The 20,414-nt window shown below is 41.5% G+C and overlaps 1 protein-coding gene across 2 annotated transcripts; it reads left to right on the top strand.

Moving 5' to 3' along the window:
- The first annotated feature begins 14,798 nt into the window (after nt 1–14,798).
- On the top strand, nt 14,799–19,436 carry ADO (2-aminoethanethiol dioxygenase). Of its 2 annotated transcripts, none has more exons than XM_054729019.1 (2): nt 14,799–15,860; nt 18,804–19,436. In XM_054729019.1, the coding sequence occupies exons 1-2, from the start codon at nt 15,147–15,149 to the stop codon at nt 18,858–18,860; spliced, it is 771 nt and encodes a 256-aa protein (XP_054584994.1). In that variant the 5' UTR covers nt 14,799–15,146; the 3' UTR covers nt 18,861–19,436. The 2 variants fall into 2 exon arrangements, with proteins under 2 accessions (XP_054584994.1, XP_054584993.1); XM_054729018.1 differs by having other exon boundaries at nt 14,799–15,898.
- Nucleotides 19,437–20,414: the final 978 nt, after the last annotated feature.

The raw sequence follows: 20,414 nt of genomic DNA, 5'->3' as shown, positions 1-20,414 counted from the left end.
GATCAGTTCATGAGGTTTAGGGAAAAAGCCATCTCCATAACATAAAAGTGAAAGGTGAAGCAGCAAGTGCGGATGTAGAAGCTGCAGCTAATTATCCAGAAGACCTAGCTAATGTAATTAATGAAGATGGCTACACTGAACAATGGATTTTCAATGTAGACCCCAAAAAGACATATTGGAAAATGATGCCATCTAGGACTTTCATAGCTAAAGAGGAGAAGTCAATGCCTGGCTTCAAAGCTTCAAAGGACAGGCTAACTCTCTTGCTAGGGGCTAATGCAGCTGGTGATTTTAAGTTGAAGCCAATGCTCATTTTGAAAGGCATAGGTCCCTTAGAAATTATGCTAAATCTACTCTGGCTGTGCTCTATAAATGGAACAAAACCTGAATGACAGTACATCTATTTACATGGTTTACTGCATAGTTTAAGCCCACTGTTGAGACCTACCACCCACAAAAAAGAGTCAAAATATTTCTGCTCATTCACCATGCACCTGGTCACTCAAGTGTTCTAATGAAGATGTACAATATTGTTTTTATACCCATTCTGCAGCACATGGATCAAGGAGTAATTTTGAGTTTCAAGCCTTATTATGAAGAAATACATTTCAAAGGCAATAGCTGCCATAGATAGAGATTCCTCTGATGGATCTGGACAAAGTAAATTGAAAACCTGTAAAGAATTCACCATCCTAGATGCCATTAAAAACATTAGTGATTCATGTGAAGAGGTCAAAATATAAACATTAACAGGAACTTGGAAGAAGTTGATTCCAACCCTCATGGATGATTTTGAAGGGTTTCGAGACTTCAGTGGAGGAACTGCAGAGGTGGTAGAAATAGCAAGAGAACTAGAATTAGAAGTAGAGCCTAAACATGTAACTAAACTGCTACAATCTCATATAACTTTAATGGATGAGAAATTGCTTCTTATGGATGAGCAAACAAAGTGGTTTCCTGAGATAGAATCTACTCCTGGTAGAGGTGCTGTGAAGGTTGTTGAAACGACAGAAAAGGATTTAGAAGATTACATGAACTAGGTTGATTAAGCAGTGGCAGGGTCTGAGAGGACTGACTCCAATTTTGAAAGAAGTTCTGTGGGTAAAATGCCGTCAAACAGCATCTCATGCTACAGAGAAATCGTTCATGAAAGGAAGAGTCCATTGATGTGGCAAACTTCATTGTTGTCTTATTTTAAGAAATTGCCACAGCCACCCCAGCCTTCAGCAACCACCAGCCTGATCAGTCAGCAGCCGTTAACATCAAGGCAAGACCCTCCACACGCAAAAGATTATGACTCACTGAAGGCTCGGATGATTGCTAGTATTTTTTAGCAATAAAGTATTTTTTAATTAAGGCATGTACATTGATTTCTTAGACATAATGCTACTGCACACTTAATAAACTACAGTATGGAGTAAATATAACTTTTCTATGCACTGGGTAACCAAACAATTCATTTGCTTCACTATAGTGGTCTGGAACTGAACCCGCAGTATCTCCAAGATATGCCTGTACTCAATTGTTAACTAGCTAGGATGAAGAACCGGAAGTCTGTCACTTTTTCTAAAAACTAACAAAGGGAAGTTCTTGGTTAAAGAAACTAGCATGAGGAGATGGAGGAGACAGGAGGTCAAAGATGTTAATTCTAAGCATCTGGGTCCACAGCTAGGGGCTGAACTTTAAAGTCCAGGCAAGAAGAAAGGAGTAGGGTCCACACAGGTTAACACTCTTAAGAGCCTATAGCTTCCTTTGCTGCCCCATCCCCATTTGCAACATATATATAAATTGAGTCTACTGATAGCAATATATTTGTCTATCTTGGACTGCTTTTGTTCTTCCTAGACTATACGAAAGTGATGAAGGTTCTCTGGGAATGACACGCAGAGATGTTCAATAGAAAAAAATAGTAACACCAGGAAAAGACAGAGGGTCTAGACTCTAAAGGATAGGACGTGTGAATTATCAACACAAAATTATCTTGAGTACACATAAAAATGTATACCCAAAAACTAGTTTATTCAAGTCACCAAGCTTATTCCTGCATCTGCCAGGAATGTTTGACCCAGATCTTAACATGGCTGGCTCCTTCTTGACCTTCAGTCTAGTCCAGCTCAAATGCTACATTCACTGAGAGGATTTCTTTCCGTTTCCAGACTACAGTTACCTTCACTCTGTTATCCTTATCCCAGTACTAAGGTGTTTTGAAATGATCTTGTTCTTTGTTGTTGTTTTTTTCTATTATCTATTCCCCCTTCCAGAATGTAAGTTCCATGCAAACAGGAATCTTGCCCGTCTCATCACTATTATATACCTCGCCCATGGAAGAGTATCTAATACATGGAGTGGGTATTTAATACAGTTATTGAATGAATGAGAACCAAATCAATGGTGGAAAGTTCTGAGTTTCTGGCAACTCAGAATAGAATTTCTTGTTTTTTATGGATTTTTCTAACAAATTTTCTTGTGAAGAAAACTCCAGTCCCCAGTTATACCAGGTAAATGAAGCATGTAATTGGGAAAACCTGTTGTCATTGAGATTAAGCAATTTAAAGAATAAAAAATTCTAAGTACATGCTATTATTAAAGAACTAGAGGCCCGGTGCACAAAATTCATGCACGGGGTGTGTGTGTCCCTCAGCCCAGCCTGCACCCTCTCCAATCTGGGACCCCTCGAGGGATGTCCAACTGCCCGTTTAGGATCAGGCCTAAATGGGCAGTCGGACATCCCTCTCACAATCTAGGACTGCTGGCTCCCAACTGCTCGCCTGCCTGCCTTCCTGATTGCCCCTAACCGCTTCTGCCTGCCAGCCTGATCACCCGCTAACCACTCCCCTGCCATCCTGATTGATGCCTAACTGCTCCCCTGCCAGTCTGATTGCCCCTATCTGCCCTCCCCTGCAGGCCTGGTCACCCCCCCCAACTGCTCTCCCCTGCAGGCCTGGGTCCCCCCCCCCCCCCCCCCGCTGCAACTGCCCTTCCCTGCAGGCCCAGTCGCCCCCAACTTCCCTCCTCTGCCGGCCTGGTCACCCCTAACTGCCCTCCCCTGCAGGCTTGATTGCCCCCAACTGCCTTCCCTTGCAGGCCTGGTCCCTCCCAACTGCCCTCCCCTGCTGGCCATCTTGTGGTGGCCATCTTGTGTCCACATGGGGGCAGCCATCTTGTGTGTTGGAGTGAAGGTCAATTTGCATATTTTTCTTTTATTAGATAGGATTAGATAGGATAGAGGCCTGGTGCACGGGTGGGGGCCGGCTGGTTTGCCTGAAGGGTGTCCCGGATCAGGGTGAGGGTTCCCTTGGGGCATGGGGCGGCCTGGGCGAGGGGCCTGTGGTGGTTTGCAGGCCAGCCACGCCCCCAGCGACCCAAGCAGAGGCCCTGGTATCTGAGATTTATTTATCTTCTATAATTGAAACTTTGTAGCCTTGAACGGAGGCCAGGGCCAGCCAGGAAGCTTGGCTTCCTCCATCACCGGGAGCAACCCAAGCCTCCTGGTCTCTCCAGCTCTGTGGCTGCTGCCATTTTTGTTGAGATTTATTTATATTCTATAATTGAAACTTTGTAGCCTTGAGCGGAGGCCAGGGCTGGCCAGAGCAGCTAGGAAGCTTGGCTTCCTCCATTGCCGGGGAAACCCAAGCCTCCTGCTCACTCCGTGGCCGCAGCCATCTTGGTTGGGTTAATTTGCATACTCGCTCCTGGTTGGCTGGTGGGTGTGGCTGGTGGGCGTAGCAGAGGTATGGTCAATTTGCATGTTTCTTTTTTATTAGTGTAGATATGAACTACCAGACTATAAACCACAATCATAAAATAAAATTCTCTATTACTTACTGTTTCGGACTAATACACCATTACTTCATCTTTCTTCTGACCCCTCAGGGAGCTGCTACCCATAAGGACCACTTCTTTACTTCTTTTTATTTTATTTTATTTTATTTTTTCAATTATAGTTTACATTCAACATTATTTTGTATTAGTTTCAAGTATATAGCATAGTGGTTAATCATATTTACTGTTCCCCCCAATATTTCTAGCACCCACCTGGCACCATGCATAATTACTACAATATTATTGACTATATTCCCTATGCTATACTTCACATCCTCGTGACTATATTTTGTAAACAGCAATTTGTACTTGTTAATCTCTTCACCTTTTTCACCCAGCCCCAGCTTCCTCTCCGCTGGCAACCATCAGTCTCTTTATTTCAATAGCAACTTGGGAAGAGTAAAATCAGTAACTTTTAAGTCTACCAGGTGCTTTACGTTGCACTCTGAGCATCTTTTTCACCACCTTCACTGTGTGAAATGATTTCTCTTTTATCTGTCCCCTCCCCACGAAATCTAAGCAGGGTCCCAAAGCTACAACCAGACGCACCAGAAGATTGGTGCTTTATAAATGTATTGCCCCAACAACAGTATTTCTTGCCATACCAATACGATTTTAACATGCTCAGAGTCACCTGCTAAAGTGTGAAAATTCTGCAGTTAATAGAAATTCCAGAAAGACTTTTCTTCACACACAAAATAGACATTGCTGTATGAACTGCACTTTCTAAAATAAATAATCAGAAGCCGGTGCCAAAGGGCCAAAATAAAAATAGTTGCATCCACCAGGCTTCCTAAATTATTTATGAGAGACTAAGTCATACAGTGGGACTACAGCTAAATGGAAAATTCATTTTCATGAATCCTGTTCATTTAGGCAGATAAATCTCTGTTTTAGCTTTAGAGCAGGAAAATTGCACCATTAACTAAAGACCACTTTATACATTTAAAAAAAAACGTGTCTGCTGGGGGCTGGGCTGCCTGTCCCTGGTTTCTAGCGACAGTGCAGAGCTGTAGGCTTCCCCACGCAGGAGAACAGACATCTGTGCCAGAGAGAACACACACGCTGACCGACCTTATCAGGGGGAGAGGCCATAAAAGAGGAGACGCTTGTGAGGAAGTTCAGGCAGCATTACCAGAGGCTGGAGAGAATTCCATTAAGTAAGGCAGACTCTGTGACCCTCTGGGCTACAGAAAACACACTCGGCCAAACAGAAAAGCATGCGACTCCTCAGCAGATGCACGAGTGGGGAGAGAGGGGCTGAGCCTTTGCTCTGTGTTTTTCCACCTGGAATCCTCTGCTCAATCCCTTCCATCAAGTTCTCCCGATTCTTTCGTGGAGACCCGGGCCAAGCTGCACATCCTCAGAAAAGCTTTTTCTAATGCACCTTGTGGAGAGCTGACTTTGATGTATCGTGTGAGCCCCCACTCCTCTTGATGAATGGGTGCTGTACAAATCCCCATACCCTGCTTCTGTCCTCATTCTGGCCCCCTGTGTCCTGTCTTAGCTACATTATAATCTCCCCACTGTCAGGGATGTACGTGCCTACTACCTCCCCACAGAGTTCAGTACAGTGCTTTCACAACATGGTTATTAATGAAAGCAGGCAGAATGACTCAGCCAATTATATTCTCATAGGGAAGCTCAGTGTGGGGAGCTACTGAGGGCATTTATGAAAATATCCTGGAACTGGCTTCGGCATGCTAGCCATCAGATCTTCAGGATTCCCTGTTTTAGAAAGTTCCTTTTAATGGAGCATTATTGTAATCACTAGAAATTTTTTTGTTAATTGAATATAAGCTGGAACATCTACTTATGAGAGATATTAAATTTCAAAAGTAGGGCCATCTCTTAAGGTACCCATTGAGTGGTGCTGAGAGGTCCATCTTGCAGGCCTGAAACTGACGTGTTAGACAGCAATGGAGGAAAAGCAGTCTCCACACTGCTCAGGCCTCCTCTGTCCGCATGGATGTTAGGTTTAGATGTCAGGTAATGTAGGCAATACTTCCCTAAACTTTTAGATTTCATTTACCCGTAACTTTTGAAAAGCAACTTTGGATACCCAGCATTCAGAGTTACAAAGGAAGTACATTAAAAAAAAAAAAACAAAAAACAACAACTACTATACAATCTACTAGAGTCTTTGCTGCTTTAACAACAACAAAAGGGATGTAAATATACAGGGAGTAGTGGAAAAAAACAAACTCTGAAACATGGCAAAAGCAATGCAGGCTGACCCATTAAAAATTCTGGTCTAAAGGATTTTTCTAGTGCTTTCTGTCTCTCTTTTATCATTCCTTTTCCCACACATGGTGCTTGCTTCCCATTCACCAACTCTCAATTCCCGATGTAATTTTTCCTAAGTCCTTCTCCTAAAGGACCTTGTCATAAAAAAAAAGTAGGTATATGTTAATAACATGCTAGTTTTCAGCTGAAAACTGAAAGGGATGCTCCTTTCAGGAATATTTACATTTTAAAAGGAAAATAAACTCTTAGAGTGCAAACTTCCAATGCTACAGAGGGCCATCTGGGAGAGTCAAGTGGAATTGAGAGCAGGCATGTTCTCCCAGTGCCCGCAAACCACTCCAAACTGGAAGCCAGCAAGTCTCTGATTCTTTTATTTCTATTAAGACTTCGCTTACTAGAGTATTTAGACATCAAAATTTAACACACTTCACTTTATGTTCAAATTATTTTAAAGGAAGAAATTGTCATGGTCTTATTCTATATTATTAAAAACCAGGAGTGATTTTTGTGCCCCAACCTGGGGACTTCTGTCAATATCTGGAGATATTTATTGTTGTCACAATGGGGCGGGAAGGACGACAGTTGGTGCTGCTGTCATCTAGTCCATAGAAGCTGGGAATGTTGCTAAGCATCCTACAAGGCACAGGACAGCCCCCACAGTAAATAATTAGCCAATCAAAATGTCAGCAGTGCCGAAGCTGAGAAACCCTGCCTTCTATGAACTGACTGCTATAAAGTCAATAAATATTTGGATGATATAAACACTAATGGCAATGAAATTACTGTGCCCGTAGTAAGAATACAAATCACCGTAACTTGGAAGGACTTACACTATTTGCTTAATATTACTGGAACATCTTTATTCTGGCTCTGAATTCTTTAAATCACTTTTTCAAAACAGTCAATTGAATAAAATAAAGAGGCTGTATATAGTTCACATACGTTATGCTAGAAATGAGAGTTTTAATTAAAATTGGCATTTCTGAAACTCTAATTGCTAGTAATTACTGAGGGGAAAAAAGAAATACAAACATATTTCCAAGATCAGCCAGATGGGAAGTCTCAAGATAAGAAATTATAAGCCAATGTTCATATTCTAATCAGAATAAAATTTTGTTTATACATCTTTAGTTCTGCTTAAATAGTAAGCAGTACATTAGTTAAACGTAAACTGCTATTGACTGGCTAATTAATTTTCTAACAAATCTTATTAGATTAATAAGTACAGCATTTTTATAAGAACACTCTGTATGTTAAGGATTCTATAAAATCTACTGGAATCACTAGTTTCTGATATGGCAAATGATATCTCTTTGTAGATGGATAATCTGCCTGCAGAAACATAAAATATCCATTTTTCAAAACCCATTTCTGACTGATATATAATGAAGTACTTCTGTTTACATGCCCAGAACCAGAGCAACACAAATGTCTTCCTGACATCAACTCATAGGAACATAACCATGAGACTGAAAACTGTCTCCAAACAGGAAAAGACAGCCAAGTAAGGGCTTTGACCTACTGAAATTTATCTCAAGCCCTTCCAGACATAAGAATCTTCACGCCACAAATAAGGCTGTTTTTGAGGGTTTTGCTTTTGGTAGATTGATGGAACTGTTTCCTTTTATTCAAGTCTGCTCCAAGCCACTGAGAAAGAACTTCAAATTGAGGTACATTTCTTGCAAGTTGCCTGGGTTTGACAAATAAAATAATCATCAAAATCAAGGAGTGTGCACTGCTTTTTAAAGCCTGTTTGTTTGACATAATATAGCAGCGGGATGTCTAGGCAATAAATGGCATTACTTAACATAATCACTTAATGTTGTGTAACCAACGTCAGGTCTCATTGCTTTATCACTGGCAAAGAGTTTTATGATAATAAAGTTGATTGTTAGTGTGAACACATAAATTGCTCAGTAGTTAGAGTTGTTAACAAAAGCAAAGGAACACAGAAAAGAAAAAACAGGCTTGAGCAGCCCAAATTCATTGCTAATTGTTTGTGCATTTATTATAGGCTGACCAGGGCTAATTATCTAATTAAACTAAAGCTCTGCTGCTTTAGAGGAATTTCTCTGAGCTGTGATGTTGGTTGTCAATTACCTCAGCAGGTCCTGTTGAAATGTGTAGTTAACTCAAAGCATGTTTTGCTTTTCTCAACAGTAATATATGGCACTCTTGTTGCATGGCAATTTATGCTTAGAATGGGGGAAAAAAGCTTTTCCTTCAAAAACTAATGTGGAAACTTAATAATAATGGTAAACAAGAGCTCTTGCTCATTTTATTCAATGATTTATATTCAGGAAATGTCAATATAATCTGCTTTAGGTAGAAACATCACAGACAAAAGAGAAATGAAGTATCATTATATGCCTGTTACTGATTGTTCTCAAATGTTGTTTTTAAAAATACATTTTAAAAGTGTTGTTTATGATGCTCTGCAGTATTTTACAGTATTAAATTATATTACGTACTTAATTTCATGTAATTACAATTTTTAAACTCACAGATTTTTTAAGCTGGAAGGAAAGTAGTAGACAAGAGAATTGAGGTTCCAAGAAGTGAAATGACTTACCCAAAGTCACACAGCAGGTTGTTGGAACCAAGACTAGAACTGGAAACCTCTCAAGTGGATTGATTCCTGCTGTTCCACTTTCAACCTGTACTGTCATTCATCACACTTTCTCTAAAATGCTATCTATAACACAGCATCGAGCTGGACAAGATGTTGAGTTTGTCTGGAGGTTTTTCCAAAAGAAGGCTTTAATTAGTAGTATTTCACTTCTCCAGGGAACACATGTAATACTGTCCCTATTTATTCCAAGGCAGTCAAATGCCCCAGGATATATTCTGAGGTATAAAGTCAAGAGAGCAGGTTTAAAAAAAAAAAAAAGGTATTATTTGCCTTGTCCATCTAAAAAAGGAAAACTTCATGGGGGGTTTTATTAATCAGAGTGATCAAGCAATTAAATTGCATCCTATGTTTTGTTCCTAGGGAATCTGATCCTCAATTGGTAGACCATTAAACATCAAGCAATATTTTCTAAGCATCCCTTGATGAAGACATTTCCCGAGAAAGCAGAATTTCATTCTGAAGAGTTTTGCCCATCTTCACTCCCTGGGATCCTAGGATACAGTGTCTGTTCTCTGCAAGAACTCAGAACTCTGGGACCTTACCCTGCCCTGCTCCCAGTCATTTTCAGGCAAACACCAGCAATGAACATACAGTTCTTTTCTGACAAGCTAAAGAAGATGATTTTCCCTTTCACTACCTATTAAAGATGAACATCAACTTGTGATTCAAATCCATTAATTAAAATAAACATAAAGTAAAAGCCTCTTTCCGCCAAGAGGAAAAGGACAGATGGGGAAGTGGAGGAGGTGGAGATAGCTGATGTCTTCTGAGAGGAAAAAAAAAAGAAAAACAAGAAGCATGAAATTGGGGGGTAAGTTAATTAAAAGAGGTGAAGGGTGCTTGGATTTAATTTATAGTTCAGAACTATTTTGGATATCTTAATAATTGCGCTACTTAAAGAAAAGGAAAACCTCTAACATCAAGTTGGTAGGGGAGTGTCATCATCTTAAATCACCTCTCAAAACGGTAATGCCTGGCCTTTGGCAGTGCTTCAGACTGAGCATAGCAAAGCCTCTCTTCATTATTGATTTGTGAAAGCTACACCAATTTTTCCCTTTTCAACCTCCCGATATGTTCTCCTAATTTTTAATTTCTTCCTCCCTTGTTTCCCATTGCCTGAAATAAGACACTGGCAAGGAAGAGAAAAAAGGAATCAACATAAGTCCTTTTCATCCCAACCCTACATGCACTGGTCTATGGAGTCACAGTTAAAAAACAATGTCTACAGCTTATATCACACAACACAACCTCTGCCATTTATTGGTGCAATGTGTACATCTAAAGTCTAACCTGAACACTAACAATTCCTGACCTTAGCATATTTACCTGAACAGCTCATACACCACACCAAGTTCAATCAGAGTAGAGGGGAGCAGAGTTACTTTATAACATCTTAGTGGCCCTAGACCCGTGGTCGGCAAACTGCGGCTCGAGAGCCACATGCGGCTCTTTGGCCCCTTGAGTGTGGCTCTTCCACAAAATACCACGGCCTGGGCGAGTCTATTTGGAAGAAGTGGCGTTAGAAGAAGTTTAACTTTAAAAAATTTGGCTCTCAAAAGAAATTTCAATCGTGGTACTATTGATATTTGGCTCTGTTGACTAATGAGTTTGCCGACCACTGACCTAGACAGAAATGAGAGATAAATGATATAAGAGAAAACTCATGTTTGGTTTTGTCTGAATGGTCCTTAGAATTGTCTCCATCATCCGCACTGGGCTAATGAGATGCCTGCGAGGAATCTTCGAGACTGTCTCCCTGAACCATAAAGAAGCCGACATCTAGTGAAGTCAAGTGATTTGCTCAAAAACACACAGCTCGTTAGTGGCAAAGCCAAGCCAGGCTCTTCTGCCTTCACAAGTATTTATTTTATTCTTACAACTTGACCTTCATTCATAAGAATGGATAAGAAATATATGCTAACATTTGGTAAAATTGAAAAGAAAGCCACAATATAAACCCAAAATATTTCAAATTAAGTACAAGTCTAAAAATAGGAATTTTTTAACCAATTTATTTGCCATCTTCTTTACTAACATAAAAGGCAGATACAGGAGTAAGGTGGCAAGAGCTATTAGTAAAAAACCTTCCTACCCACTTAAAAACAAACCAAAGCTCTGCAGGCAAGGAACCCTGAGCATTTGAAAATGTCAGTACTCTTGCACTCTTTTGACTGGGTCCCAGTGTGATCGAAAGGGATGGACAAAATAAATTCTGAAGAAAGATTTGAGAAAAAGTCAGATGGTAAGCTCTCTTGTGAATTAAGGAAAATAGATCCTCATAAAGAGGAGGCCAGGGGAAGGGGGTGAAAGACAAAATACAAGCCTAGTTCCCAAAGAATGAAGAGATCATATAAATGAGCAGGTGGGAGTTAATAAAAAATATATGCTGGGGGCTCTTCCAGTTCTTTTTAATTCCTGGTTAATTAAGCAACTATAAAAAACTCTCAGCTTTACTCATGCTTCTGTGTGCTTCCCCCATTCCTAAATTTAATAGTTAGACGTGGGCAGGAGGTAAGATGTAAGCTGTATCAGTCTTACCTATCACCACATAGCTGTCAACTCGTGAAAAAGAAAATGTGGAGAGAAAATACTTTAAGAAATAGATTGGCAAAGAAATAGCTCATCAGCAAGTCCTGTCAGCTCTACCTACCTACAAAATAGATTCCTAATCTTTACACTAGTTCTCTTGTCTTTCCTCTGCATTACTGCCTCCAATCAGGGTAACTTTGCTGTTACACTCCCCACAATCTCTGAAAAAAAAAAAGTATAACAGATCAAGTCATTCTACTGCCCAAAGCTCTCCAAAAGCTTCTTGCCACACTTATAATAAGATCCAACTCCCTACAATGATGCTAAATTCCCTATTACTCCCTACCCATGACTCCCCACCCCACCCAACTTTATCTCCCTCCCAGAACTCTGAAGGTCACTATGTTCTCTAACAGGCCTTCATTCTGGTCCCCAGTTATACCAAGCTCCTTTGCACCTGGTTAAAATCATGGCATCCAATACTCTAACAACCTTAGGGCGGCTTCCAGGACTTGGAGTGTTCTGACTTCAGATATTTCCATGGCTGACTCCTTAATATTCAGGAGCAGCTCAAATGTCATCACTGACAACCCAATTTAAAGTAACACTACACACACATACCACCATCCTATCATCCTGTTTTGTTTTCATAAATTCACTACTGTCTGAAGTTATGTTCTTCATTTATTTGTACTGTGTAACAACCTCACCCCCCAAATACACAACCTCACCCCCCAAATACACACACACACACACACACACACACATGTACACACACTTGTTCACTATTACTTCTCTTTGGTCTGTTCACTGTTTTGAATTTCTTTTGGTCTTCATTCTGCTTATTGCAACACTGAAGAAAACAAAATAAGAAGCATAAAAAGAAAGATGTTAATGGTAATAGAAACCCACTTAGCCTATGCTACTGGTGGTGGGACAGAAGGCCAAGTAAAGTGGTTCTTAAGGGCAAAGCCCTTAGAATTGATCTCATCCATTAGTGAAGCTCTAAAGGGCAGCATCAAAAGGAATTATGGAGGTAGCCTGTCTGTGTCCTAAAAAAAAAAAAAAAAAAAAGAACCACATGCCCTATGAATACTCAGCAGTTCTTAAAAACTTTAACATGCAAAAGATTCAGAGGCAGTAGGTTTCCACACGATCTGGGAATCTGCACTTTCAACAAACATCCCCAGGTGATTCTGATACAGGAAGTTTTTGGAAACTTTGTACTCTTTGGCTGAACAAGGAATAGCAAAGGCCTGAGGGATGGCATTATCAGGAAGATGGTTTAACCAATAAAAATCTTTTTTCATCTCTACCTTGAAACTGATTCTCAAGACAAGTCAAACTCCATTTTAATTCTTGCTGAACAGTATTTAAATTCATAGGTCTTTACAGCTTTTAACCATTTTTAAACTATAACAATAGCTACTATTATAGGACAAGTACAATGTTCTGCACGCTATTATCAGTGTTTTACACATATATCATATTATCCCATTTTAATAGATGAGTTTCAGTTAAATAAGTACAGACAACTATTAAAATGTGACAGCTTCAGAAATCAAACACATCTGTATGTTACTAAGGGCTGTATTCTATGGAGTCTATACCTCCACTAATTACAGAAGTAAAACCAATAAATAAAAATCCAGATTTGTAAATGAAGGGAGGGGATTTTTCTCTTAAATATTCCTCACTTTTTAGAAAAATATTGCCTGGGATTTCATTACATGGTGAACTTTAACAATACATTTAAATACCTTAAAAATGGCATGGCAACCTCTGAAAATGAATTAATCTCAAAAATCCTTTTCTAAAACAAATAGTCACCCTGTCAATCAAAATCACCAAATATTAAAAACTGATTCACTATTTAAAGATCTAATATTGGGTCTAGACTGATAATCAAGAATCATTCAGGGAACAGCTTAAAAATAAAAATTCTATGTTCGCTCCAGTTCTGAATCAGAATCCCTGTGATGTGATTTCCAAATCTTCACTTTTTTAAAAAATATATTTTTTATTGATTTCACAGAGGAAGGCAGAAGTAAAGAGAGATAGAAACATCAATGATAAGAAAGAATCATTGACAGCTGCCTCCTGAAAGCCCCCCACTGGGGATGGAGCCCACAACCCAGGCATGTGCCCTCACCGGAAATCCAACCGTGATCTCCTGGTTCATAAGTCTACGCTCAACCTCTGAGCTACACTAGCAGGGCCCAAATATTTACTTTTATAAAGCTCCCCATGGGCTTCTGATAAATAACCAGGGCTTAGAACGACTCTTACCCCAACCCCAGCATTCTACAAGTGAATAAAGTAAGATCTAAAAGGGTAGGGTCTGCCTAAAGACATAAAGTAGCACTGTAAGACAGAAAAACAATATCCTCCACATTTGGTGCTTTTAACACCAATTCATGCTACTGGTTTTGGTAAAACTGTATGCTCTGCTGTTTATGCGCTGCAATTTATCCTCCTGCAACTTACTCCTTCATCTGCAAACTGGGAATAATAGTGCTTGCTGTGAGGATTAAACAGTTTAACATCCATAAGGAAATGCACTTAACACAGAGCTAGCATACCCTGAGTGTGCATTATTTAGATTACATAGCTCCCTATAAAAAGCATGCCATTTTTAACTGAAAAGGATTTGCTGAACCACTCCAATTACAAAATGAACAAGAAGCTTATGTTTAACTTTGGAAGTCCAAAAGGATTTTGAACTCAGAGTTAAGAGCTTGCCTGATGGTCACAGGATGCGCCATAACCATCTTCTAGTGCATTAATCTCTGTATGGCGACCAGCAATCTGTATTTTTTAAAGCTTCCTCCCTCACCCCCGCCCCGCCAAAACCAGGTGCTTCTCCGGCAAACAAAGGTTTGATAAACATTAGTGTACAGAACCCGTGACCACAGCAAAGGGCCTCTGGAGATCCGCCCCCCCCCCCCAAAAAAAAAAAAAAAAAAAAAACACGACTGTGCTCTGTAACCAGAAGAGGAGCGTCATCAGACCCTGATGCAAACAACAGCTGGGGACAGCTGTGCAGAGTAGTCACTGTGACCACTAGGGACGGCCTCGACCCTCTCATCTCCTAAGAAACTTAAAAAATTAGGAAAGTGCCCTCCCATAATTTCCGCAGCCCGCAGTGCTGCCTAGGAGGCCACGAGGTGCTAAAGTTAACCCAGCGGCTTCCTTCCCAGGAAGGAGGCCAGAGAAAAGCGACGCTGGATGGCTGACCAAGACTTGAGCGGCGTCAAAAGGTTATCGACCCTCTGGGCCTGTTCCTCGGGATGGCCAAAAAGCCGCCACCAAGCTGCAAGCCACCTGCCGGAAGTGCGTCACCCCAGCTTGAGGGGCTGCCGGGAGTTGTAGTTAACTGGCTACTTCTCTTGCGCCCAATTCGCCTTTTTTTTCAAATACTCAAAACACCTTGGACCTGGAAGGAAAGTCGCGTTATGACCAACAAAACTAATCCTCCTTTTTTCCAGCTGACAGAGGAACTCACTCGGAGCCCATGCGGACTACCGAACTACAAGTCCCAGCATGCTGTGCAAGGCGCTCGAAGCGCCTGTCCACCATCATAGGTACGGGCCGCATCAATGGAGCCTCGGGCTTAAGGCAAAGCCCGCCACGGTCCGCCAGGCCGGTACCTGCTCCTGGATCGCGAGTGCCGGGCAAGGCCCGGGCGCGTGCGCGCTCGGAGGGGGCGTGAGGCAGGAGCGCCCGATCGTTGCAAGCGCGTGGTTGCAGAGGTTAGCGGCCGCGGTGCCCCGCGCGCCCTACGAGCCGGTAGTTGCGGGGCCTCCCGCCCCGGGTGCGCGCAGCCGTGGCGGCCGCAGGTGACCGCAAGGGGCGGAGGAAAGGAGGGGGCCGGCCTCGGCACTCGGAGGAACCGCCGAGCCTGCCCCGAGACAACATGGCCTCCCTGATCCAGCGGATCGCCCGCCAGGCGTGCCTCACCTTCCGAGGCCGCGGGGGCGGCCGCAGCGCTTCCGACCGCGGCGCGGTGCCAGGCCCTGAGGCGCCGATGCCGCAGGGCTTCCCGGAGAACCTGAGCAAGCTGAAGAGCCTGCTCACCCAGGTCCGCGCAGAGGACCTGAATATCGCCCCGCGCAAGGCCACGCTGCAGCCGCTGCCACCCAACCTGCCACCCGTTACCTACATGCACATCTACGAGACGGACGGCTTCAGCCTCGGCGTGTTCCTGCTCAAGAGCGGCACGTCCATCCCGCTGCACGACCACCCGGGCATGCACGGCATGCTCAAGGTGCTCTACGGCACCGTGCGCATCAGCTGCATGGACAAGCTGGAGGCGGGCGGGCAGCGACAGCGGGCCCCGCCGCCAGAGCAGCAGTTCGAGCCGCCGCTGCAGCCCCGCGAGCGGGACGCCGCCCGGCCTGGCGTGCTCCGCTCGCGGGCCGAGTACACCGAGGCCAGCGGCCCCTGCATCCTCACGCCACACCGGGACAACCTGCACCAGATCGATGCTGTGGACGGGCCCGCTGCCTTCCTGGACATCCTGGCCCCGCCCTACGACCCCGACGACGGCCGGGACTGCCACTATTACCGGGTGCTGGAACCCGTCAGGGCCCAGGAGGCCCCCGGATCGACCTGTGACCTGCCCCGAGAGGTGTGGCTCCTTGAGACCCCGCAGGCCGATGACTTCTGGTGCGAGGGGGAGCCCTATCCAGGTCCCAAGGTTGTCCCTTGAAGCCGCAGGCGCCCCGGAGCGGGGAGCTGAAGACATGCCTACTCAGATCTGGGCCTGGCTGCCAGCAAACCCACCACAAGGGCTCTCTCCCTACCCCCAGGCCACCTGGGCATTGGATCTGCTGGAGTGGGCTGGAGTGCTTGCTTCCTCGGGAGCCTTGGGAAGCGCGGGCGACTGGACTGCAGCCACCGGGCACGGTTATGGGGGCGGGGGAGGCGAGGTTGTTTCCTGGCTTTGTCACTGCCACCAGGGTTTTGATTTGGGGGGGGGAGGGGAGCAGGGGGCTATCTGAAGCGCTTCCATCCTAAAGCCATAATGAAAAATAGTCTTCTTTTGTTCCCATTCCTTACAAAATACACGGAAAGGTTTTCTCCCCCCATCGCCTTGGCCTTGGGTAAATAGGGCTTGTTTTCCACTTATGTCCTTATGCCCTTTGCTCCTTGTTACAGTTTTATTGACTGCATGACCCAGTGCTTTGAATGGTTTTTAGTTCAAGTCATTGGTCAAAAACGAGGTTTAGAGAGATGAGCTACTTTTTAAGTGAGCTGCCCTGCCTGATTAATTCGTTGTGAAAATGAAATCATTTTTCCAGAGTTGGGGGGAATCATCCCCAGAACATAACTATGCATGTAGAGGACAAGATTGTCTTTCCTCCCCTTGCCCAGTAGCCACATCTGGTTTACTCCGGCAGCATCTGCTAAGAAATGCACACCTGCATTTCTCAGTGACAAATTGCCACATAGAGTTTATCTTCCCTGTGAGTCCCCAGATCTGTGAGTTGAGCAGATTTATTGTTGCAGATTCACCTTTAATGCAAAAACTATATTACCCTCAAGGGACTTTCTTTGTCATAGTATAAGGTGGAAGGGTAATTCTGTATTTTCTAACCAGAAGATTCAGAGGTACTGAATCAGTATGCTTCCAAACAACTGAATGTAAAACACCCCTGTCCCTATTTACTTCCAGTATTTTCCTGCAAAAGTAGAGGAAAATGTTGACGAGTGTTTCAGATTCCCTCACACCTAATGTTCCTGAGAGCTGGTGGTTACAGCTGTGCTGTTGGTGGCCCTGTTCTCAGAACCCTCTCCCTCCAGCAGGAGAGAGCCCAGAGCTTGCTTCATCTAGTGTGGTTTTCTGTAGGGAGAGAGACAAGGCACTGGTGACCCAGGCTCCCCAATTGAGAATTAATTATTCTGCTGGCCATTTTGGGGCACTAGAAATCCCCACTCCCAGCCTCTTGAACAGTTGTGCTATCTGTAACTAGTTTTATTTTTGTCCTTTTAATAGTCTGAGCAACTTGACCTTGTTTACAAACACATTGACACCATTTGCTTCCGGCCATGAAGCACTATTGTTTCCCCCTTTTTACTATTTATAGGATTCCTTTTTTCACAAACTTAATAACAAATTGTAGAAATAAACACATTAAAATTTGCCCAGTTGTTGTCTAAGCCCTCTTGATTGACTTGCCCAAGTGGCCGTCCACTTCTAATATCTGTAATAAAGGGAGATTTGCTATTGGTGGAAAGTGTGGACCCTGTAGGAAAACAGTATGTGCCTTTGCCTTTTTATGCATACTGGGTTACAGAGGCCCAGAGTGAAGGGATATTTGTTCCCAATTTTTTAAATAGAATGAAAAAGCAAATTCTCAATGAATTATTATTATTTACCAAAAAAAGATGCTTATTCAAAGCGACATGCCACTATGTTATAAATCCTGACACAGGCATAACACCAAGAATATTCTCCAGAGTTACTAACATTGTTTTATGGTAGCTTCACATTCTGGTGTAGTTTAATAATAACTTGTAGTTTAATGTAACTGCAGTTTGAAGCAGTTCTTCATGCATTCAGTTTGAAAATAACTTCTAGATATGCAAACAATTTTCTTAGAAAACTTCACCAAATGGGTGTTTTTCATAGCACAGTATGAATGTGTTTGGTTAACGATCACATACCTACCTGTTTTGAATTATATTGTAGCAAAAAGTTAAGATTAACTTATTAAGATTGTGTATAGTAATGTGTATGTTATCATACAACCTGGAGTACATTAAATTAACCATTCTGGCAATAGCACAATAATAAAGGAGAAAAGTTTTTCCAAACTTCTTTATGAGAAGTCTTAAAGTTCTCAAGTATAAGCAAGTTGAATGAAAAAAAACTAAGGTGCTTTTCAAAAGAATAACTGAAATTGTTGCAGGCCAGAACAGCAATATGATATCTCTAATTTAGTTCAAGAGGAACAGTGAAACTTTTGGTTCACTAATAAATTATGAATAAATTAATGGTGAACACAAAATGTAACCTGTTTCAATGAGCCACTAAGAAAAGACTATTATTACAAAGACAAATGTGCAGAAAAACCTTGCACTTTTCTGCATAAACGGTTAGTCATGAGTGACTTCATATGCTGCTATTGTGTTTCCATGTATTCCTGCAATATAGACTGTTTTAGTAACAACTGTGGGAAAAAGTTGTCTTCCCTACAAAGATTAATGAGCACAATGATACTAGTCACTTAACTTTTCTGTTGCATAACATTCAATAATTGCCTCTCATGAGTAAGAAGTTGTCTAATACTTCTAAAGCTTTTTAATTTTCTGGTTATATCAATGGCCACTTATATCAATGGAGAGTATTATCTACCTACTACTTTATGAGAATTGATTTTTTTATTAAGCCTGATTTGCATGGATTGTTTATACCAATTGCTGTTTATTAATGAAAATGGTGAGCCTGATTTTAAAGTAACATGTGTTTGTCAACAGGAGTGGGTTTCTGACCTCTTAACATTAATATCCTTTAACTTCTCCCAAAGTTTTCACCTTGTATTCCTCCTTTTACATTGTCCACTTATAGGTACCTCAGTCTTGGCATCCCAGGAGGACTCTGTCATCACTCATCTTTTCCAAATGACTTTGAATCTCGTGCTATGGCTCTATAGCTTGATGAAGAAGCAATATATCTCTAATCCAGGGCTCTGCCCATTGCTATTGAACTCTAACATGAGGATAGTAACACTCATGTAACTCTCCTGGTCTGAATTCGGGACCTCTGATCCCTTTAGTGCAATGAGGCCTCTACTATCAAAGAGGGAAATCCTTTGTTAAGCCCCATATAAATACTGAATCTTCAGATCCAGAGATGTTTACATTTCTGGATTAAAATCAGTGTACTTAACGGAAAATAAAGGCATGTTTGAAATTGTTTGTAGGTAAGTCTTACTTGATTATTGCAAAATAGAGAAGGAAAGTATTACTTGCTACAAATGACATTTTTACTAACTGTTAAAGGTTCATGGTCTATACTGTAAGATGATGTACCATCAACTGGTGGCCTGCAGAGTCTAAAGTTTAAAATTTCCTTGAGAGTGAGCTTTGAAACAGTTGATTGAAAACATAATCTGAAACTATTTAATGTTTAATCATACTATTTTGCTGCAACAGAAAATGTTTTCTTTTTAACCTAAGGAAAAATAAAATTGTGCAAGGAAACAAAAGTATTTTTACCCACAAAGGAAAGAATCTTTGGATTTAAGTATTTTCTTGTCTTTCCTTTTACTGTAAAATTTGTTTAATTGTTTAGAGTGGAGGCACTTTAGGCACTTACGATGATGCTGACCATTCTTTCTCACACACACACACACACACACACACACACACACATTGTATTGAACTGTTAAAATAGCACTACAGTCATTTTTAATATATACGTAACAGTTTGGTTAATTTAATTAGCATTTAGGATATTGAAGTTAAATAGCCTTGTTTATGAATAATTGAAAACCTTATTTAGGTTTAATAGATCTATTTTTAATGTTTACTGAACCATCTCTGGTGCATTATGATCTTTAAGGAATTACTCTCCAGAAGTTTATTTTTAATAAGAATTCCCAGTAGCAGCTGAAGCATCAATAATATTATTCAATAAAGCAATAAGAAGGAACCAACTTAGCTTTATATGCTTTATTTCTTGAGCAAAATAAAAAATGAGATACCAGTGAGAACTACTGACTGTGTCAAGCCAAAAGTAAAATCCAATTAAAGATTGACCTAACATGTTGAAATCAAGGAGTAAAAGTCATAAGGTGGACTCAAAAAACACCTTACAGTATATTACTCCACTTTACCAAGCCCATGTCAGTGTAAAAGTGATTATGTAACCGGTTTGACTATCATAAAATTTTATTTCATCTTACTTTTTTTAGAAAAGCTTTTTTAGTCTTGCAAACTTTATATTCTCTTGACTGAAGTTGCTCTAAAATTAAAATTTGGCAAGACAATCAGATCTTATAAAACTTAGGTGTGCTATATATTAACATAATGAAATTTTGGTAGGAAGGAAATCTTCATTAAACACAATTATCAAAATGTGGCATAGTTTTGTACATGTTAAACAAAATTGGCCACGCAAGGATTGGCCAACCTAGGAAATAGAAACCTAAGAATAACGCCAGTCACTAGAAAATCG

The sequence above is a fragment of the Eptesicus fuscus genome, chromosome 17, assembly GCF_027574615.1.
Source record: "Eptesicus fuscus isolate TK198812 chromosome 17, DD_ASM_mEF_20220401, whole genome shotgun sequence".
NCBI classification, from domain to species: Eukaryota; Metazoa; Chordata; class Mammalia; order Chiroptera; family Vespertilionidae; genus Eptesicus; species Eptesicus fuscus.
This window is presented reverse-complemented; position numbering and strand designations above follow the sequence as displayed.